Below are 20,086 nucleotides of genomic sequence, written 5' to 3'. Positions count from 1 at the left end.
CTGCGCCAGCCCCCCTCGCTTTTCTCTCATCACCCACCGCCCTCACCCGTCCGCACCACCAGCACCAAACGACATGGACGTGCTCAAGCTTGCCGAGGCTGGCGATGCCGAGGCTCAGTATCAGATTGGCTTCTTCTACGACATTGGCGACACGGACGAGTTCCCCCAGTCCTATGAGAAGGCTGTCGAGTGGTATTCCAAGGCTGCGGAGCTGGGCCATCCCCAGGCCCAGTCCGAACTTGGCCGCTGCTACGCCGAGGCCCTGGGCGTCTCCCAGGACGACGAGCTGGCGCTGCGATGGTACCGAAAGGCTGCGGAGCAGGACGACGTGAATGCCCAGGTCATGGTCGGCGTCTTCAACCTCAAGGGCCGGGGTATGGACCGACCGTCATTCGACGAGGTGAGTGGCCGTCTATGGCTCGGGCTGGCGAACTCCTGGCGACGGGGTAGTTGCCGCTGCTGGAGGCTTCCCTGCACTCGGACCTGCTGGGTCGGCTCTGGCAAGTCGATGGCGCCCAATTCACTCTTGATATGGCTCTCTTCCATCATCCAACATAGGCGGCTCTCTGGTTCCAGAAGGCTGCCGATAACGGCGACGCCGAGGCCCAGCGCCGGCTCGCCTTCCTCTACCTCGAGGGCAAAGGAGTTGCTGGTGACAGATTGCAGGCCATCCAGCTCTTTGAGCGTGCGGCTGCCAATGGCGACGACATTGCCCTGGTGCATCTCGGCGATATGGTCCTCGATGAAAGCCCGCTCAAGTCGGGCGACTGCTACGAGAAGGCCGCAAGCCTGGGCAACCGCCTGGCCCAGTACAAGCTCGGCCTGCTCTACCAGAGCGGCCGCGGCCGCGAGAAGGACGTCTCCGAGGCGCTGCGAATCTTCTTGGAGCTCGAACAGGGCGGCGTCGACTACTCAGGCCTCTGGAGCTTTGGCGAGCTGCTGTCCCATATCCACAAATGCTACGAGAGCCTCGGAAACACCGAAGAGGCGGCCTATTATCTCGAGGAGGCCTCGCACTTTTCCCCCAAGTAAACGGCGACGTGCCTCGAACTCTCCGGTCAGGCCGAGATGGTGAAAGGGACAGATCCGACGATGTACACCGCTCATCCCTGCTCATCCCTTGCTCGCCCCATGCCAACTCCATTGCCACCGATTCTTCGCTATCAGCTCTGCCATTCTCTGCCATTCTCTGCCATTCTCTGCCATTCTCTACCATGCCTCGCCATGCTCCACCATGATTCGCCATGCTGCATCACCTGTCTGCATTCCATTCGCATGTCCGCCACCACAGTTGTTGTTCTCGTCTTGGCCACCCAAGGTTCTTTCGTTTGCCCCGCCCTGTATTGACTCTTCGGCTTCTTCAGGCCACCCAGCGCTCGCTGTCCACCGACAGCCCATGGTCTCAGCCTTCGCTCTTTCTCTCTTTCTCTCCGATAGTGGGATGCTCGTTTGCCAGCCCCGCTCCCCCTTTCCTCTTGTCCAAGTCGCTCTTCTCCAGCCATACCCTGGCGGCCAGGGCATTGGCAGCTTTCCGGATCGACACCTCAGCTGTTTCGCTGCAGCGGTCGTTGCTGCAGCGTTGCGATGCCGATACGGTTCTCGCTTCTCTCGGCGGCGAGTCGATTCTGCCCATGTTCCTCCGTCATCATAGCCGAGCAATGGCTTTCTTTCTCGATATTTCCTGTCCTCTCGATGCTCTCACGAATACATAGCGCTTTCGCTTGACTTTGCTTGATGTCGTCCGCTGTCGATGCCACAGCAGTGAGGCCAAGCAGTCCGCCCAGCGACGCATGTGCTGCACCAGATCACATCCAAATACACCGAACCCGCCAGAGTGCGGCCCTGAGACCGGGGGGTGTTGCTGGCTTCCAGCCTCCGACACATTTCCTTCCTTGCACCGGTCGTCTCGCTTCCCTCCTCCCCCCTGGCCCCCATCTCAACAGCCGGCCTTTTCGCTTCAGGTCCTGCAGCAGCTCAACCTGGTCCTCCGTCCCACACCGAGCAGCACGTTCCTCTGACGTTGGCGGTCGAGCACACTGGTCCATCGCCCGCTGGCCATACGCCTCTCCTCAAATCTCTCACGATGACGCTCTCCAGCCTGCAAATCGAATCGCTGCTTGCCGAGGCTTCGTACGAATGCATCGTGCCAGCAATCGACTCGGTCACTTCCGACTGCCTCGAAATCCCTCTTCGCGATGTCGCCTACTGGGGTAAGGGTGCCGAATCGCTGCACAGCCGGGGGTCGCTTCGGCGCTGTCGTCGAGATGCTGAAACACAGACCCGGTCGGTTATCGCCTCGCCAAACGAATCTTTGCTGATGCAAAGCCGAGTCGAACCGATCCCTCGGGCCTGGATAACGTCGGCGATCCCTTTGGTCGAATGGCTCCACAGAAGAATGCCTCGGGCAGTCTTGACCTGCAGGGCCCGACTTGCTGCCGTGCCGATTTGATGCAGCCGCCCTGTCTGATCTGCCATCGCATCTAACCTCGTGGTTCTGCCGTTCCTCGTTTGTGGCCGGGTAGATGAGGTGCTGTCGTTCTACCTTTGCGCAAATCCCTCGGAGAACTGCCCAATTGCTGCCACCGCAGAGTCGCTTCCGTCGATAGCCCAGGCGATCTCGATCCAAATCACGGCCACCCTGACCTCAAGCGAGTTTCCCTCGACCGCCTACAACTCCTCCGAGAGTCTGGCCGATGTCTCGGCCTCAGCCAGCTACAACGACATGAGCGCAGCGAATGCTGAGGGCATTGTCGCCAACCCGAGCCTCTCGGTTCAAACGACCGTGTCGGCGCTTCCTGCTGCGGTGCTATCGACCATTCGCGGCAACTATAGCGTCCCCATCCCGGGTCTGAACCAGATGAAGCGCAACCCTGCATATCGCCGCGATACCATCAACAGCCCCATCGCCGCTGCTTCTCCTATGGCCGCAGCAGCAACCAGACGCACTCGCGGCAGCACCATTGCCGTCATCTCGTCGAGACCATCGGACTCGCCTGTGGTCGAGAGCGCCGTGTCCGTTTCCAAGGAGCCGGCCGAGGAGGTCATGCTTTCATACACGTACCACTACACAGAGGAGGTCGAGGATCTGCCCATTCTGCTTACCGATGGACGAATTTTGTTTCCGCTCAAGGTTCCTCTGGGTAAGCTCTGTCTGTCCAGGCTCATTTCATCGGATTCCGCACCACTGTCCTGTCCATTCCCTGGACTGCAAGCTGAAGCAAGCAGCTTGCGGCGGTGTACTCGCAACGTACCCTTGGCTATCTGGCAGTGCGTTGATGTCCTGGGACTCTGTCGCTGGCACTCCAGAGATTATCCATAACAAGGCCGGATCGTCAAGTCGCTCCAAGCTCGTGCTCAACATCTCGGTTGCACCCAAACCCAGCTCGTGGTCCGAGAACAATCGCGACAACTGTGACCTCGATACCTTTGATGCAGTCAATTTGCTGGAGGGGCTCTCTATAGGTATGGATGCCGCCCACTCCGCCGATAGCGCAGCGATTGCTCAGCCTAAGAGTCTGGAGCTTGTGCCAAAAGCAGCCCTGCTTCCTGGGCTCTTGAACATCTCGGCGACTGCCATCCATTGTTCCTTGCCCGTCACTTACAACATGATATCCGCCACACCGCTGCCACGGGCCCGGCAACGCAATATGTCTCCAAATGCACTCGCACGCTTGCTTTGAACCTCGACAACGGCTCAAGACCAGTACTTCAACCCCCACAGCATCCCCTCCCATCGTCTGTCGCATCAGCATCGACGGATCCCTGGTCTGCCGGCGCCAACCGGCCCCACAAGGGTACCGAAGGTCGTCCGGATGGTCTTGCCGCTCTCCGAGTTTCTGACCGTGCGCTTCAACACCAATCTCATCACTCCCGAGACCATGATCCTGTCCGTCAACATCTCTAACAACCACACCAAGCACCTATTTGACTTTATCGTGAGCTCGGTGCGGGTCGAAATGACCAACGCCATGGTCGCCTACATCCAAGGAGACATTGGCTCGGTAGGATCATACGTCCCCACCCCTTGCTCTGAAGAGCGCAGACATTGCCTGTTTCTAGAGGCCCTTGTCTGGTTGAAGCTTGCTCTGAGCCAGCAGGCAACAGTTGCTTGGGCCGAGCGCCGGCGATTGCCCCATCTAGCTTTGTTCGTACTCACACGGCCTCGACCTTTTGTATCGCTTCTCCTGTATCTTGGATACACTTCCCGCTACACATCTGCAAGGCATTGCCTGTTACACTGAAGCCTCTCGAGGAGATCGACCTGGTTTACAAAGTCTCGTTCTTGGACGCCGGCAGCGGCAGCGTCGAAGAGTCCCAAAAGCGGCAAAGAACCGGGGCCCGGCTCCACAACCCTCCGCAAGAGTCGATGGTCTCGCTGTTCTCGGAATCGAATCAAATGGGTCGCCTGATCAACGTCTTGATCGAGGGCATTCCGAGCGTATGCGGCATTCGTGGACAGACTGTCTGGTCCGAGTACTACTGTTGGGCACAGTCCAGCCCCGGTATCGGTATCGGCACGGCATCCTTCCAAGGCACCGGGATCCACGGCCGCAAGCATCTTGTGCCCAAGCGCATCATCCATCTCCGATCGTCGACGGCCGAGAAGACAGGGGAAACCGTGGGCGGGGTGTCGATTGTGTTCACTGGTAGGTTTCCGTGGGTACCAAAGCCCGGGCGGACCAGGCATGTGTGTGTGCGAGCGATACGAGTCAAATCGGTATCGTCGGGTGCAGTTGATCTTACCGAGCTGCTTGACGGATGTACCATGTGATGCCCTATCCCTCATAGTCTCTCTGCATCTATATTTTTGATTTGCTCGACAGTGGTATCGCCGGTCTCTCTATGCAAGATCTTCTCGATACAGGCCTTCTTTGTCAACAAAACGTCCCGGATCCGCAACTTTTCGCTGATCATTCCCCAGGCCCAAAAGAGAGACAAGTTCAAGACTGCCACTGGCAGCTCGTTTGAATCCAAGCTCTCTGTGAGCTACGAGGGTAAGTGGGTCTGGTGCGTGCTGTTTGGAGCGTGCTGTTTGGAGCGTGCTGTTTGGAGCGTGCTGTTGGTGCTTGCTGATACGCTGACTGGTCATGTTTTGGGACGGAACAGAGATGGTGGAGAGCTACACCGAGGACTGCAAGACCGATGCCTCGCTCGTCTGCCTCGAGAGCGAAGTGAAACTCGGGTACGTATCGCCTCGGCTGGCATCGCCAGCGCGTGGCCCAACAACCCGAGTCCAGCAGCATCATTGCTATCGTGGCCCTGACATTGCTCCGCTCGGCTGTGCGCTGGCGTGGTGTGGTCGCTCAGACCACTCCGGCCCAACACTTGCCAGTCCGTCTACCTGCATTTTATTGCCACAAAGGGCAACTTCCACACCCTCGAGACCATCCAGGTCCTCGACCGCGACTCGGGCAAGATCGAGGAGCTCAAGAACGTGCTGCAGATCTATGTCAAAAGCACCGCCGCGGGAGGGGAGTTGGCTTGATGCCGCGTCGTCTATACACTATATCGCCGTTGAACATCCCTGCTGATGGTCCCTGCCATCGAGGTCTCGTGCGCCATGTTCCAGACCCAAAGCCCGTTGCTGCCCCGCACCCATGGCCGCTTCGCCCGGCTCTGCGTCTCGGTCGCCTCTTTGTCGCACGCCGCCCTGTCTCTGGGCACTCCCAGCACGACACCAATTGCGGCCAGTGTTTGTTGGTGCGCTTGTTGGCTCTTGGTGGCACGGTCCAGCGCAGGCCACAGGCGGCGCCAGGGCGGCCAGCAAGCTGGTCCTTCCTGGAGGACAGGGCCTCAAGACCCAGTCGTCAGCGAGGGGCGGTCGGCTGTGTCTTTCTCTTCCTGCCGAGCGATCCATCTGCTGCCTGCTTCTGAGGAGCCCCCCCTCCAACCGTACGTCTCCTGCAGCACGCCTCTGTCTGTCGATGGCATAGTCCAGAACAGCATCGCCGGCTTACTGTCTCCCATAACCAACGCATGGCCTGCTGCATTCGGGAATGGGCTCGGTGCTTTGGAGGGGGGAATGGGGTTTTGGTCGCATGCATCTCCACAACAGCATTTTCCTGGCGGATGCTGCTGTTCTGGCTGCGGGCCGTTGGTTGGTTGGTCGGTCGACTCTGGACTTTGCTGGCAAAGCATCTCCTGCTCGGCTGTCGAACAGCCCAGGATCACCATCCAACCTCGTCTCTCCTCCGTCCTCACACGAAACAGCCCGTTTCCCCCACAACACACTCTCTGATTCAGGTTGCTCGTCTCGATTGCATGGAGCCCATACCTACGCCGCAGTTTGTTCTGCCGACCTCGGTGGACGAGGCCGAGAAGTGGAAGATCAGCCCACAGGACATCAAGGACGGCGTCGCCAAGGCCAAGAACATCATCAAGGCTTCTGAGAAGCTCCGGAAGACGCTGTCGGCTGTTGCCACCGCTTACTACGACTATGGCATCAGCGTCAAGGAGCTGGCCTCGACCAAGTCGGTTCGAACGGTCGAGTTGCTAGGCTCGCCCAAAGGTCGGTTGGTTGCTGGCTTGCATGGCGGCTTGTTGATGCCAGCTCGCTCATGCCAGCTTGCTTGTGCCATCTTGCTCATGTCGGTCCTCCGGAACGGTTATGGACAGCCAAATAGGCGCTGCTTCCTGTCGGTGGGGTCCCACTTCGGCAAGGACCCCAGCCGATATTTCTCTTTGATTTTGTCGACGATCATGCATGATCTACCCGGGCGAGCGAGCCAAGCTCGAAGGATCCGTTCGGTTAGGCTACTGACCACTGCTTGCCTCCTGCCGCCTGCAGGTCTCGACACCTATGCCAATGCCCACCTCCAGCTTGCTCGCCACATCCGGGGACTCGTAGGTTTATCTCGCTGCTTCCGCCTCGCTCGGCTGTGGCTCAGCCCAAGGCATAGACAGATGCAGCGCTCGCAGTCAAGGGAAGAGCGATGGGGGCGGTGTACTCACACTGCATGTTGCCATCCATGTTGCCATCCATGTCCAGGGCGACTGTTTGTACAGGTCCATCGAGCAGAGCATCCCGACAACAGTGGCGACCCACAACATCAGTGTCCAGGTACGAACTTGGGCTGATGAGCAGCTGCAGCATGCGGGAGTGAGATAGTGTTCGGGGCTGGCCGACAGCCTCCAAGAGTCGGGTACCTTCCCTATCCTCCCCCGCCCAGCACAAGCGACAGCAGGATACAACACGCTGGCGACGATCATTCGAGTCTGGGCTGATTGGACATCCGACAGCCGGACCGGGGCATTCTTCGTTACATCAAGGGCTGCGGGTCGGCCGTGGGCTGCCGTCGCTTGCGCCAACGCTCCCATCCGCCCTTGCTCGTTCGTGCATACCTTCTTACTCGACCGCGACTGTTTCTACTGCACAGTACCACGACCGAGTCGTTGCTCGCCAGAATGAGGAACAGGATAAGAAGATCCAGAAGGCCGAAACCGAAATCAACAAGCAGCGACATCGAGCCTCCGAGGCCGACAGGGCCGTCCAGGATGTCATGACCATCAAGGCCCTGACGGACGAATGGGTTCGCATCAAGAACCTCGGTATCCTCGCGACCTTGAAGGAAGAGTCCAAGTTTGTCTCCCAGATCTACGCGCACCTCCTCAGTGTCGCTTCCAAGGAGCGGGAGGCCTTCCTCGAATTCGACCGTGTGATGATGAGGAAGTTTGGCGGTCAGTCGGATGACGATCTCGCTCGAAATGAATCGCATCTGGCCACACCGATTACAGCTGTATCGGCGTCAGGCCAGGGCCTCAGCGCGACCGAGCTGCCCCCGACTTCAGCGGAACTGTTGGATGTCCCCGAGCCCGGCCCACCCCGAGAGATGAACAGCTCCGTCGGGGCCGAGCGCCAGTCGAGCAGCTCGCCAAGGATCCTCGACGACATGCTGACGCCGCAACCGGCTCCGCAGCTGGTTCCGCAGGGAATGGTCAATGTGGTATCGCCAGATGAGTACTTTGAGTTCTCAGACGTCCCCAACCACGATGTCTATATCCCCGTCTCGAATTCGGTCCAGGAAATGGCCTCGGTGGACGACTACATGAGTGGCTTCGAGGAGTCGCCCTATATCGACCCGATGCAGTCCCCCGCCCCTGAGCGGAAGCCTTTGCCTGGCATTCCTGCGGAAGCCGTCGGCATGTCCGTGACGGTGACTCCCATCGACAGGTCTCCTTCTTCGCACGGCTCCAACTCCAACGCCAACCCTCCCAAGCTTGTGCCGCCTTCGCGTGGCGACAGCTTGATGCCCAGCCTCGGCATTAGCCAGTTCCCTCCCCACGCCAATGTCGTCAGTCAGCTGGCCAAGCATGTGCAACTGCGGACACAGCTTCCTGGTCTCGAAAGCCACGCAGAGCCGCTGGCAGAGAGTGCCCACCCACAGCCCGCCCCAAGTGCGGACCTGCCAAACTCACCGAAGGATATGCCGCAGTACCTGGCAAGTCTCGCCATGCAGGATCCCGAGGCTCGCGTAGTCCAAGGCTTGCAACAAACCGTTCAACTCAATGTTCCTGCACAGCTCAACGTCCCGGCACAGCATTCAGAGCCGTCAACGTCGTATCACACCGACGAATACAAGCCATACGAGCCTCGTGGCGAACGCACGACAGGCACTCCCAAGGTCATTCTGCCGGCCACCGAGTCGCTGCGACCTCAGCCTGGGTCGTCGCGCGATTTGGGTTCCTCGAAGAGGCAGGAGGACCTGCGCAAGTCCATGAGCACCTTCAAAGAAAAGGTCGAGCGCCGCGACTGGATTCTGGTTGACCCCAACGCCGATCCGACCTTGGGCGTGGATGAGACGCCAAGGATATATCGGTCGCTGCCACGCGTGGGTGCCTCCCCTCGACCGCCGATGGTGAAGCTGCAGACGCGCGACGACCTGTCGCTGACCTCATCGCCGACGCCGAGCCAGTTCAAGCTTCAGCTGGCCGGATTTGGCAACCGGTTCAAGAAAATCATGGGATTGAAGCCTCAGGCTCCCACCCAAGTCCACATTCCAATCATGGAGAACTCTCCATCCTTCAGTGTACGGAGCACATCCGTGGCGCCGTCCAAGGCCAGCGACGAGTCTCTGACAGACACAAGCGATACTGCCGGTGAAAGCGAGTCGCAAGAGCCCGTAAAGCCTGGAGCCAAGACTGGCCGTCGAGTCCACTTTGCCAGCTCGCCGATGGTGCAGCACCTCGACTCCGATACCGAGAGCGCTCCGCTGGATGAGGAGGACTTTATCGCCATTCCTCAGAACCTGCACGAGGCCGTGATGGATAAGCTTCCGCAACATGTGCGCTCCGAGCTCAACGAGGCGGCCCTGGATCAAGCCGAGGGTGCTCCTGAAGTACCAGACATACCGGCTCCTGAAATGGCTGCTCGGGCTGCCTCGGGCTCGGGCTTGGGCTCGGGTGTGGCACAAGAGCGTGATGCTTCGAATGGCGACCTGCGCCCCGATGCACCGGCTCTCCAGGACCAGATCAAGCAACCCGCTGAGCCACTGGAAGGGCCCGAACGACAAGATAAGGAGGCGGTCACTTTGACAGTTGGCAACGTTTCTCGACGGCCCAACGTCGTGTTCCCGGTCGAGGCCGATGTCGAAAGCATGAAGGGAACCGTTGTGGATGAGGATGTCTCCTACGAGCCGAGTCTGGCTACAACCAGCGCCCTTGGCATTCGCCCGTCGTCAAGCCAGATCGGAGCACGCAAGGAGCTTGTTTGGGTCATCCACAACCACATTGCTCGCAGCGACCGCGAAATGACCATCGCCAAGGTAAGTCTGCTTTGCTGCCTGTGGTTGTGCGCGGTGGGGTTTCTTCCTGGGAGAGGTCGTTGGCATGCTACCAGCGACTCGGCCAGTTCGCTAACGTAGGGCCGTTCTCCAGGGCGATGTTGTCTCGGTGCGCAAACGACACGGCACCTGGATCTATGGAACAAAAGTGCCGCCCGAGCTACTGAAGCCGCAGATCCCACCCGAGCGCACGAGCTCCAAGAGTTCACTCGCCAGTCCAACCGGTGCTGGAGAGCCCAAGCTCGTTAGCTCGCTCTTCACGGACGAGCGACAGGCCAAGAATGTGCCCCTGACAAACCCGACCACCCGCCCGGTCGCCGGCTGGATTCCTGCCTCATATGTCACGCGATTCTCGAGTGCATAATACCATGCTCCAGTGGCTGGCGAGCGGCAACGTTGCCGGTCAAGCATCACAGGCCATGGTGTCCACAATGAAGCGGGGCATTCTGTTATTTGAGCATGTTGGACTATTTTCTTTCTGTATCCTGAATACATCCGTGTATCGTGAGCGCCCCAAGAGCACTGTGCTATGTGAGCCTGCAGCATTGGAGCACGACCACAGTTTGTACGTAAATCATCGGAGGAGTTTGTAGCGAATGATTGCTCCGTGCCATGTAGTCGAGAATGTGGTGGGCAGCCGTTGTCGGCGATGGGTGCTGGCGATGGGTGCTGACGATGGGTGCCGGCATGTCCAGAATCCAGCAGAGCGCCTCGCCTCGCTTGATCCTGGCGCTTCGCTGGCGACCCTGGTCATCTCGACCTTCGTCCCTGATCTCCCGATCGCTGCCAACCTGCCCCCTCCGGCCGTGCTTGACACTCCCAATCGCCCCCACACCCTCGGCGACTCCATCTCTGCACCCTCTCGCAGTCATCTCTCGAACGTTGGCTGCTGCATCGCCTGCTCGCTTTTCCAGCCATGGATCCGTCCAGTCCGAACAACGAAACTCCCGAATCGGTACGTTCGTCCGGTCCTCCCGATGCATGGCCGCTGCGACGTTGCGATGCTGCATTCGGCGCCAATGCGCTGTGCTCGGAATACTCCCATATTGAGGCGTTGGCCTGGTTTCCGTCGCAATTCGGGTGTTCGTTGAACTGATCAAGCCGGGACTGTGTGTTCTCTGTTCAGCTCCGTCAGAAGCGACTCGCCAAGTTGGCTGCGGCCAGCACCAGTCCTGCAGCTTCGTCATCGGCACAAGCGGAGCCGACCACTGTCCTCTCGGCCGGACCGTCCGTGAAGAAGGTGAGCTCACAAGTTCAGTCCGCCTTGGCCTTGATACCATCGGAGCAGAGTCAGCACGGCCCTAACAGACGGCTCTTGCCGTTGGCGAGTCGTATCATCTGCACACAACCTTCTCTGACCAACTGTACGATCGATCTATCAGGCCGCAGTGGCAAAGGAGAGTGGCCCAAGCACCCCGAATGCCTTGAAGCTCCAGTCGACCGCCTCCCCTACTCCATCGGCCACCGCAACGCCGACGACCGCAACGACCCCTTCTGGCACGGATCGACTCGTCAGCCAGTTCCTGTCGTTCGCAGACTCAGATTGGGAGGGCCAGACATTTGAGTTTATCTTCCAAGTCAGCTTCAACGTAAGAGTCCTTTGGTCAGAGTTATTGCAGGCTCGGCTGCAGCCCTGGCTCCTGTGATTGCCCGGGGCTACGGCCCATGGAACATACTCGGTGTGCGCTGGGTTGTCGTCGTTGCTTGGCGCTCTACGACGCTGGGTGCTGATCCTTGTACTGGATGTAATGTTTGCTGCAGGTGGATGTTGCTCTGCGCAAGTCCTACATGTACATCCCGTCGCTTATCGAGGAACTGCAGTCCGAGTCGATTCCGTTGGTGTTTACGCACGATCTTGTCGAGCGAGTGCTCTATGCACGCTTGCTGACTCCTGCGGCGGATGATGCACCCTTGATCGACTACATCATCGGCTGCTGGAAGAGAATCGCAGAGGTCAAGCGCCGCGCCACCATCGTTGTTGATCGAGCCAACGGCGAGACCCGCAAGCAGGTCCAGGAGGTCGCCGCCCGACGTGTCGGCTATGTGACCGCTGCCAAGGCTCTGATCATGAACTACAGCTGGCTCGTCATGATGCCTGGCATGGCCGATAGCTTTGCCCAGCCCGCAAGGTATGTTTGCATATGTAAGGCGACTTGGTCGGGACGTTGCCGCACGGGCCTGGGCGATGCACCTCAGGTTGCTGATACTTGGAGGCCGACACCTCGACACCTCGACACCCCGTGGCTGACGACGCTATGCTTGATCTAGAGTCGCTGAGGTGGCATCCGGACTGCTTGCCGAGAAGCTTTTGCTGCCCAACCCTGACGAGAGCGAAAGCCAGCTCCCTCCCGAGTTCCTCGAGGACTTTGTTGCCCGCTATGAGAATGACGAGTTCTTGGAGGTCTGTCGATATCGCCATCAGAGAGCGCATAAGCCGGAGGCAACTGTCGAGTCGGATTACTGTGTCGAGTGTGACGCTGACTCTACATGATCTATGGCAGATCCTGGGGCCGATCTTTTCGTCGGTCTCTGCCAAGATGCTCAAGGGCTCGATCGAGCAACACGAGCAGATTCCTTTGCAGGTGCGGATGTGTGTTTGGTGTCGCCTCTCGATTCTGCTTGCACAAACGATGGCCTTGCCGATGAATGTACGATGCGGTAGCTGCGTTCCAGGATCTCCAACAGTGCATCGAGAGATGGCTGGCTGACTGACGGGCTGACGGGCTGACTGGCTGACTGACTGTTGTTACTTTAGGCGCTTATTCGACTGCTTTCGTTCAAGTCTGTGGCCGCAGCGGTAGGTCTTTTGATCCATAACCGCGACTGTCGCCACAGTCTTCATATTCGTATTGCTGGCAGATCTGCCGGCGCAGCACTGCACAGAATCTCTCAGTGCTTACAGGTGGCTGTACACATATCTCACCATCAATTGTATTCGCCGAGCAGGTTACTCAGCTCCCGCAGTTCAATCCTCAAGATACGCCTCCGCGTTTGGTCGAAGTTGCGACGACCCTCGGCCCGTTTCTCTCTCGGCTCACCACCTTCCCAGACTCGGACCAGTCCATCGTGACCAAATACTTTTCAAGTTCGAATCCTTTGGCATATGGCATGGAGCCTGGTACCAACTATATTGGGTTCGACGTTGGCATGCGCAACTACGGTGACCTCCAAAGCACCATGGGCAGCCTGAGAGGTATCAGCGCCCGCACCAAGGTCAGTTCCATGCTTGTCTGCGTTGTGTTGTGCTGCTCTGTGCCATGCCGAGCCGTATCCATTCGCATAGCACGACCCAACTCGCATGTAGTCACCTCACCCTCGCTGAACCCACAATGACGGATCGGTTTATGGTGCTTTTGTGTCGTCTGCGGTCCACCAGAGCTCCTTGGGCGGGGTCTTCCTCACGATCATTCGGTCTAGTGCCGAGGCCAAGGAGGCCATCCTGCAGTTTTCGGCAGACGCTGTGTCCAAGAACATTGCAAGAGGGAAGCTTCAGGTGGGTCATTATGCTTCTTGCAACTGTGGTGGCCCTCGGGACCCTCTCAGACGCTGAGGTCTTGAGGCTATCGAGGCTCCGTCGCTTTCATGGCTTCTCCGCACTTGATGCATGGCCGATCCTCAATCGCTCAGCAACGCGCACTTGCCTCTTCTCGTCGATATGGACCAGGTCGATCCACGTACCGTCTCAACGAACGGCTTTATGCACAATCTTCGGAGCGTCTTCCTGCAGCTGGCCGATCCCATCATGGATCCCAAGTTCTCCAAGGTTCATCTCATCGATCCGCACTACTTCAAGCACTCGCAGCGGCTTGCCTGTGTTGTGGACGAGCAGACGCGAATCAACTCGGACAAGATCTCGGCTGATGCTTACTTCCAGGAATGGCGGGCTGAAAATCCCACTCCAGCTGCAGCAAACTTTGTCAGCGAGGTGTTTTACCTTGCCCTCGCATTCCACCACTACGGATCCCTGAGCATCATCCGGACGTACGGCAGCTTTTTGAAGGAGGTTGAGGAGATGCGCAAGCAGATTGATCGCATGAGAGCAGAGAAAGAACGCCTTGGGGCCCAGTGGACTCCTATGAACGAAGAGCTCTTCAAGCGATACCTGGTATGCATCAGCTTTTGTGTCTCAAAGCGCCATGGGCATTCTAGCCGTTATGGCAGCAGTGTGATCATGAGGGCTGCTGCTGCTGCTGTTCCTGGTCTCCGATCCCAGCCTGTCGCTACCAGAACGCTGCTCCTTGGCGTTTAGATCCGCTACTCGTTCTGACGACCGGCTGAAATCATAGGTTCAGTTGGATACGTACATTGGCTACAAACTTGCCATGGATGTGGCGTTGCTGGACCCCATCGAAATCGAGCACTCGCTCCGATTCTTCAACTTGGTCATCGTCTGGCTCATTCGGATCATCGTCGTGGGTATCGGGGCCATTCACGCCAACGGCTCCAAGCCTGACAGCATCCAATGGGACCGCGTCATCCGTGGCGATCTTCAAGGCCTTCCGCTTTTCCCACTGCCTGCCGAGGCACCAAAGCTCTTCACGACCCTCCCGGAGTGGATTATCGAGGACATTTGCGACTACTACCTCTTTGTGTGCAGGTATGTGTCGTGGCACGTACGAATGCTTCCCCCTCTGCAGTGAGCGATCATCGTGAGTTGGAGTGCTCTGCGATATCAATGCGGTGTTCCGAGAACAGCATCGAGCCACAGCTGACTTTGATGCCATCGCGTTTCCAGAAACAACCTGATCGTCTTGGAGACGTTCCCACGCGACGGAATCTGTGCCTTTGCCATGCTCATTTTGCAGAACTCTGGATACATCAAGAACCCCTATCTGAAGAGCAAATTGGTGGAGGTGGGTGCTGGGCTCAGTTGGTGCGGGTGCTCTACCGCGCTTGGGCTGTCAATGGCGGCTCGCCAGAAGTGCTGTTGTATTTGCACCGATTTGACGCGCTGCTGTGTGTCGGCTCCAGATCATGTTCTTCTTTACAGTTCCACTGTACCGTAATGCCGCCGGGGAGGTTGTCAAGCGTCTGGATGATGTCTTTGGCACGCATCCTCTGATGCGTGAGCACCTTGTTCAAGCCGTCATGTCCTTCTACATTGGTACGTGGCGCGGTGGATTGGAGCTGTCGCTCTGGCAGCAACGCAGAAGCCGTGCTTACAAGAACCTCTCATTACTCGCAGATGTGGAGCAAACGGGCATGGCATCGCAGTTTTATGACAAGTTCAACATTCGCTACAACATATCACATATCCTCAAATGTGTCTGGAACGATCCTACTCATCGAACCAACGTGATCAAGGAGAGCATGTACGACCACTAAACAACCAGCTCGTATGGGCAGCCCAGAAGCGCCGCGAAAAGACAGCTGCAATTGACAACACACGCTGCCCAACTTCCAGGAGTGGAGCGCTTACCATTGTTGCTTGCCTTGACTGCCCAGGCGTTTGGAATCGTTCGTCAAGTTTGCCAATCTCCTGATGAACGATACGCGATATTTGCTCGATGAAGGCCTCGACAAAATGACCGAAATCCGCACTATTGAGAACGAAATGGCCGATGCCAGCACCTGGATGAGTGGCACGCAGCAGCATCGTCAAGAACGGGAGGCCACTTTCCGCATGGCCGAGCGACAAGCATACAGTTACATGTCCCTGGGCAACGAGACTGTGCATATGCTCAACTACATGACCACCAACGACCGCATCTGCATCCCCTTCATGCAGCCAGAGATTGTCGAGCGTCTGGCTGCTATGCTGGACTACAACCTGGCTGCGTTGGTGGGCCCGCGCTGCACCGAGCTCAAGGTGGGTACCTGGATGACAGATGATGCTGACCATAACGCAGTGGTGGGATAGCAATGGATGGATGGGTGGGTGGATGGATGGATGAATGGGTGGGTGGATGATGGATGGGGGGCTGACATGTCCCAGACATATGTCTGATTCTGCGCTGGCCTGGTGCTGGGTGAGGGTGATGGGTTGGATGGTAAATCGTGGGCACTGGACAGCGGGTTGTCTTCCTGCGTTCTACCCCATCCATGATTGCCTTGGCAATGGGCAGAACACATCTGCTGACTCCTGCCCTCCCCGCCGCCAGGTCAGGAATCCCGAGAAATACAGCTTCAGGCCAAAGTCGCTGCTGAACGACCTGATTGGCATCTACCTGAATCTGGCCCGCAGAAAAGAGTTCCAGGTTGCCATCTCCAAGGACGGCCGCTCGTACAAGAAGGAGCATTTCCATCGCGCCGCCGACATTCTGGTCAAGAGCAGTCTACGGAACGAGGCAAGTTGCGGCTGAATGGTGGCACCGATTTCGCCTTCTGCATCGGCGACGGTCACGGGGCGGCGCAGAGTTTGCACTGTGAATCCCGGGACGCTGGTGCACTGGCCTCCAGACTGACAGTAGTCGGCATGGACAACATCCTTTGGAATCTTGATCACAGGGGGAGCTTAGTGCCCTCCGAGACTTTGTCGACACCGTCGAGGCCCTTATCAAAGCCGAAGCCGATGCCGAACAGGAATACGGAGAGGCTCCAGACGAGTTCTTGGGTATGGACCGTGCGCGACTGAGCGTTGTCGCCATCTCAAAATGCATCAGCTTTGGCATCGGATCTTGCCGTGAAACCGATGGCATTTCGCATGTGCTGACTGAAATGATGTGCTTCCTGTCCAGATCCGTTGATGTTTACGCTGATGGAAGACCCGGTCATCTTGCCCACGAGCCACGTCACCGTGGATCGGTCCACGATCAAGAGCCACCTTCTTTCTGATCAGCATGATCCATGTGAGTTTTGTTTGAGTTTTGTTTGAGTCCGAGTCCGAGTCCGAGTCCGAGTCCGAGGCAGCTCAGCCACGAGCGGATGGTGTCGACCGGCCCGATACCACTGGCGGATCATTTGGTGATAACTGGTGCCCCACTCACATTCCCTCTCCTCGAACCACAGTCAACCGTATGCCCCTGACAATCGACATGGTCGTTCCAAGTGAGTGTTTGCTTTCTGTGTCGGTCCGACCATTCATGCTGCTGGACAAAGAGTGGTGAATTATATAGAGATGGAGACTTGGGATGGCGAGGGAGCGCCCTGGTTTTGTTGGGTCGCATCGAGATGCGCGAATGAGGTTCGGACCAATGTCAGAAGCAGCGCCAATGCAGAGGCGGTGAGGCAACCAACTCGAGGGACGATTTTGACCAACCAAGCAACTGACTGACTGGTTACTTTAGATGACGAGCTCAAGCAGCAGATCTATGAATGGAAACGCTCAAAGCGGGCGGCCAAGGATGATCCCATGGAGTTCTGAGGGCTCCTCGTTTGCAGTGAGCGGGTGTCGATGGCTCCGTAAAGTGTGACACGAGAATCCAAGCGCAGACCATCTCCCGGAGCCGAAGGATGTGTATTTCCCATCTCCTCCTTTCCCGAATACATGACTCGAAGCTGGGCAATGTCTTTTGGGGGGCTACGCGCATACGATGAGCAACCAGCGATGGCAACGAAGATGATGGTAGTGATAGCGGTCCAGAGAGACTTTCTGGGAAAGCCGAGCCATGCGATGTTTTGGTATGGTCGCCACCGGCTATAACTGCAAGCCGTCGGTTGTAATTACAAGCCGTCGCCATCGATTGGCCCACAGATGCGTTTTTGGATCTGCAAGAGAACGGACGGCTCGTGCGTGATTCTATCGGGATGTGATGTGTTTCTCGAAAGGACCGTGTATTCAATCGGCAGCGGAGAGATGGAGGGAAGGGGTGGGGGCCAAAAGCACAGATGAGGCCATTGGGCGACTCTGCAGACAGAGCTCAGCAGGCTCGTCAGCAGTTGAATGGGTTCCGCGGATCCGGATCTTCCTGAGGGACTAACCGGCATGATGACTTTGGCGTCGGGACGCCGTTGATTCCTGCACAGAGACAAAGACAACGATCGGCGACAGTCAGTAATCGCTGGCTCCACTGGTGCAGGAAAAGGACAACATACACTCGGGGAGGAGGAGGAAGCAGATCAGCAATGTGACAACCTGACGAGCGACGACGCTTGAATGTGTGTGGCGATTTTCTAATAGGCGTGCGCGAACCTATCGCATATGACCAACGGAAACGACATTGGCGCAGTTAAGTTACAGGTCCTCAAAGCAGGAGGCAGAGCAGCAGCAGCCACCTCAGAGTTGACACAAGTCCAGCCAAGAGTCGAGATCGGGCCAAATAGGAGGGAGCACAGCAAGCCGTGCTTGTGCATTCGTCCCCACCGACAGCAGGAGTTGGTGCCACAGATAGAACGACGAAATGAACGGAATCTCACCAATACTGGAGCGCTTCCTCGTGGAATAAATAGGCGTGGGATAGGCTGTGTTCTTTGCGAGAGTCCGAGGCAGGCTCGCAATCGATTCGGTATCATCTGGGCTCGCGTGCTTGGTTGGGTTGGTTCCGTTTGGCAAGAGTCCGTTTTCGTTTACCGAGCTACCAGCGCTGAGCGGGCCGGCCCCGTTGGCTTCAGAAGTCACCAGCTTCGCGAGTTGCCGCACGGTAGAGTCCTGGGAGAGCAGGTTGGCGGAATCCTTGTCGATATCGACGGGTTCGAGGACAATCTTGCTGTGGTCCAGCAAACCGCAGCCTGGAAGCTCGTCATCGTCGTCGTCGATGTCGTTGTCGATGTCGATGTCGGCGTCTTCTTCGTCCGAATCGATCACCTCCCACTCGGTCAGGAATTCCTCGTTGTCCGAGTTCTCACCGGCTACCAGAGAGGCGATGAACGAGTCGGCGAGGGATCTGCTGATGAAGGGGTGGTCGTGGCTGTGGGTTCGGCGGGAGAGGGGGGGGGCGAGGCGAGGGCGCGAGAGAAAAGGAAGCTGCGTTGGCGCGAGACCAAGCGACGACACCATCCATCCGGTTCGCTTCTGCGTTTTGACAGAACAGGGCGGAGACAGCCCGAGGGACGTGCGACGGAGGGCCCGACGAGACTTACTCTGCATAGAGCTTCTTTTTTATGAGGACATGTGCGCCGTTGATGCCGTCCTCGCCAATCTCATGCTTCCACACCTTCCACTCTACCAGCTTTACGTTGGCTTCGCTCTCCATTGTGGTGTCATAGTCACAGTTTAGCGGCTCGTTGTCCTGCGAGAGCAAGAACGGGCAGATGAGGGTCTGCACTGCGGTCAAGCGAGGGCCAGTTCGAGCAGACGAAAACAGGATGCTGCGGGTTGCCGAACCGGCCGGGGGACTCGGCACCGTCGGCGATGCAGCAGATCTGTTGGGGGGGGGGCGCTTACCAACTTTGAGGTGCAGCAGTTCTCGACGTGATGCTCGAATTCGTCGAGCGACATGAGCCATTTGTTATTCCCAATCTCGCTCTTATACCACCGGTAAGCCCTGTCGATGGGTGTTGTGCTGGGGTCGACAGAAAGGCAGGACGTCAGCACCGGCGAAGAGCAACCCGGACACGCCGACAGCCGCCTTGCTCTGCAGTGCGGCCGTCGTCCATCATCGCGGCATGACCACTCGCTCGAGACTGATCCGGTGATGCGAAGCGCTCGTTCTCTGGCAGCAAAAGGATCCGCAAGAGATGGACCGGGTTCTGGGAGCGGTGCAGAAATGCACCAGGACGAGTCCTGTCCAGCAAACCACGGGAAAGGGGTGGCGGACCGGGATCAAGGAGAGAGACGGAACACGGTAGATGCGAAATGGGAGAGACGCAGAAACGATGCTGCATATGGAAGCAGGACAGCAGACAGCGGGAGAAGCAGAGAGCGGGGCCAATATACATCAAGCAGCCGACGGATGATAGCGGCCAAGGGCAGAGCAACCAAGGGCAGACTTACTCGGCCCCAAGGAAGGAATGGCCGCCTGGCCAGCCCCAGATGCGATCAAAGACTTTGAAGTCTGTTACGGTATCTTCCTCATCTATACAGAGTCTTGCGCCCAGCACAAACGGCAGCACCCGGGAAGCCACAAGCTTCGGGTTGGTAGAGGTCAGGGAATGACAGTAGGAGATGGTATAGTTCCAGTTTTCTACGTTGCCGGCGCAGATGACGATCTGATCATGCTTGGAGATCGGGGCAGCCTTCTTGGTGGGTGCGGTCGAGAGCATGAGGGCGGGCCCGAGGAGACGCAGGGTCGGGGGGCGTGTGAGGCTCTGGCGAGGAAAAGGAGGGAGTTGTCCAGAGCGGGGGCAGAATAGGAGTGAGCAAGAGCCCAACAGCGCCGGGCGACGACGCTTTGTGCGGACGCGCCCTTTGGCAAAGGACAGCACTTCCATTTGGCCATTTTTGGACAGCGGCCGATGCAGAGTGACCAGCGACCCAGCCGGGCGGTGCG

General features: G+C 57.9%; 5 protein-coding genes across 5 annotated transcripts; 4 read left to right on the top strand and 1 right to left on the bottom strand.

The window, feature by feature from the left end:
* Nucleotides 1-73: 73 nt before the first annotated feature.
* BJ171DRAFT_471011 (Sel1 repeat protein) lies at nucleotides 74-1,032 on the top strand (the record flags this gene model as incomplete). Its single annotated transcript, XM_053108592.1, has 2 exons — nucleotides 74-400; nucleotides 559-1,032. The coding sequence occupies 2 exons, from the start codon at nucleotides 74-76 to the stop codon at nucleotides 1,030-1,032; spliced, it is 801 nt and encodes a 266-aa protein (XP_052971436.1).
* Nucleotides 1,033-1,928: 896 nt separating this feature from the next.
* BJ171DRAFT_486542 (TRAPP trafficking subunit Trs65-domain-containing protein) lies at nucleotides 1,929-5,514 on the top strand. Its single transcript, XM_053109209.1, has 8 exons — nucleotides 1,929-2,210; nucleotides 2,523-3,140; nucleotides 3,307-3,462; nucleotides 3,700-4,001; nucleotides 4,223-4,646; nucleotides 4,824-4,994; nucleotides 5,107-5,182; nucleotides 5,308-5,514. The coding sequence occupies exons 1-8, from the start codon at nucleotides 2,084-2,086 to the stop codon at nucleotides 5,483-5,485; spliced, it is 2,052 nt and encodes a 683-aa protein (XP_052971435.1). The 5' UTR covers nucleotides 1,929-2,083; the 3' UTR covers nucleotides 5,486-5,514.
* A 295-nt stretch (nucleotides 5,515-5,809) lies between these two features.
* On the top strand, nucleotides 5,810-10,294 carry BJ171DRAFT_486539 (uncharacterized protein). Its single transcript, XM_053109208.1, has 6 exons — nucleotides 5,810-5,892; nucleotides 6,244-6,508; nucleotides 6,788-6,843; nucleotides 6,989-7,060; nucleotides 7,377-9,761; nucleotides 9,874-10,294. The coding sequence occupies exons 2-6, from the start codon at nucleotides 6,262-6,264 to the stop codon at nucleotides 10,141-10,143; spliced, it is 3,030 nt and encodes a 1,009-aa protein (XP_052971434.1). The 5' UTR covers nucleotides 5,810-5,892; nucleotides 6,244-6,261; the 3' UTR covers nucleotides 10,144-10,294.
* Nucleotides 10,295-10,547: 253 nt separating this feature from the next.
* On the top strand, nucleotides 10,548-17,227 carry BJ171DRAFT_486537 (ubiquitin elongating factor core-domain-containing protein). The gene is made up of 20 exons (XM_053109207.1): nucleotides 10,548-10,734; nucleotides 10,906-11,019; nucleotides 11,162-11,368; nucleotides 11,541-11,908; nucleotides 12,048-12,180; nucleotides 12,281-12,361; nucleotides 12,535-12,576; nucleotides 12,726-12,992; nucleotides 13,156-13,272; nucleotides 13,444-13,884; nucleotides 14,066-14,376; nucleotides 14,515-14,632; nucleotides 14,751-14,883; nucleotides 14,965-15,091; nucleotides 15,225-15,588; nucleotides 15,881-16,066; nucleotides 16,227-16,332; nucleotides 16,457-16,567; nucleotides 16,728-16,766; nucleotides 17,006-17,227. Exons 1-20 carry the CDS (start codon nucleotides 10,696-10,698, stop codon nucleotides 17,080-17,082), a joined length of 3,381 nt encoding a protein of 1,126 aa, XP_052971433.1. The 5' UTR covers nucleotides 10,548-10,695; the 3' UTR covers nucleotides 17,083-17,227.
* BJ171DRAFT_486535 (uncharacterized protein) lies at nucleotides 17,228-19,996 on the bottom strand. Its single transcript, XM_053109206.1, has 6 exons — nucleotides 19,591-19,996; nucleotides 19,042-19,159; nucleotides 18,738-18,886; nucleotides 18,075-18,565; nucleotides 17,794-17,850; nucleotides 17,228-17,676 (listed from the first exon to the last, which is right to left on the bottom strand). The coding sequence occupies exons 1-6, from the start codon at nucleotides 19,857-19,859 to the stop codon at nucleotides 17,591-17,593; spliced, it is 1,170 nt and encodes a 389-aa protein (XP_052971432.1). The 5' UTR covers nucleotides 19,860-19,996; the 3' UTR covers nucleotides 17,228-17,590.
* Nucleotides 19,997-20,086: the final 90 nt, after the last annotated feature.

This window comes from Polychytrium aggregatum (genome assembly GCF_025602895.1).
Source record: "Polychytrium aggregatum strain JEL109 chromosome Unknown BJ171scaffold_2, whole genome shotgun sequence".
NCBI lineage: Eukaryota > Fungi > Chytridiomycota > Chytridiomycetes > Polychytriales > Polychytrium > Polychytrium aggregatum.
The sequence above is the reverse complement of the archived record's forward strand: the minus strand, read 5'-3'. Positions and strand labels throughout refer to the sequence as shown.

Coding starts and splice junctions, on each gene's coding strand:
- BJ171DRAFT_486542 (XM_053109209.1), top strand. CDS start 2,084: ATGACGCTCTCCAGCCTGCAAATCGAATCGCTGCTTGCCGAGGCTTCG. Junction 4,002..4,222: donor TCCAAGGAGACATTGGCTCG/GTAGGATCATAC, acceptor CACATCTGCAAG/GCATTGCCTGTTACACTGAA. Junction 5,183..5,307: donor GAGAGCGAAGTGAAACTCGG/GTACGTATCGCC, acceptor GTGGTCGCTCAG/ACCACTCCGGCCCAACACTT.
- BJ171DRAFT_486539 (XM_053109208.1), top strand. CDS start 6,262: ATGGAGCCCATACCTACGCCGCAGTTTGTTCTGCCGACCTCGGTGGAC. Junction 6,509..6,787: donor GTTGCTAGGCTCGCCCAAAG/GTCGGTTGGTTG, acceptor TGCCGCCTGCAG/GTCTCGACACCTATGCCAAT. Junction 9,762..9,873: donor GCGAAATGACCATCGCCAAG/GTAAGTCTGCTT, acceptor GCCGTTCTCCAG/GGCGATGTTGTCTCGGTGCG.
- BJ171DRAFT_486537 (XM_053109207.1), top strand. CDS start 10,696: ATGGATCCGTCCAGTCCGAACAACGAAACTCCCGAATCG. Junction 11,020..11,161: donor CCGGACCGTCCGTGAAGAAG/GTGAGCTCACAA, acceptor TCGATCTATCAG/GCCGCAGTGGCAAAGGAGAG. Junction 12,362..12,534: donor ACGAGCAGATTCCTTTGCAG/GTGCGGATGTGT, acceptor TTGTTACTTTAG/GCGCTTATTCGACTGCTTTC.
- BJ171DRAFT_486535 (XM_053109206.1), bottom strand. CDS start 19,859: ATGCTCTCGACCGCACCCACCAAGAAGGCTGCCCCGATCTCCAAGCAT. Junction 18,887..19,041: donor ACTGCTGCACCTCAAAGTTG/GTAAGCGCCCCC, acceptor TTGCTCTCGCAG/GACAACGAGCCGCTAAACTG. Junction 18,566..18,737: donor AAAAAGAAGCTCTATGCAGA/GTAAGTCTCGTC, acceptor CCGAACCCACAG/CCACGACCACCCCTTCATCA.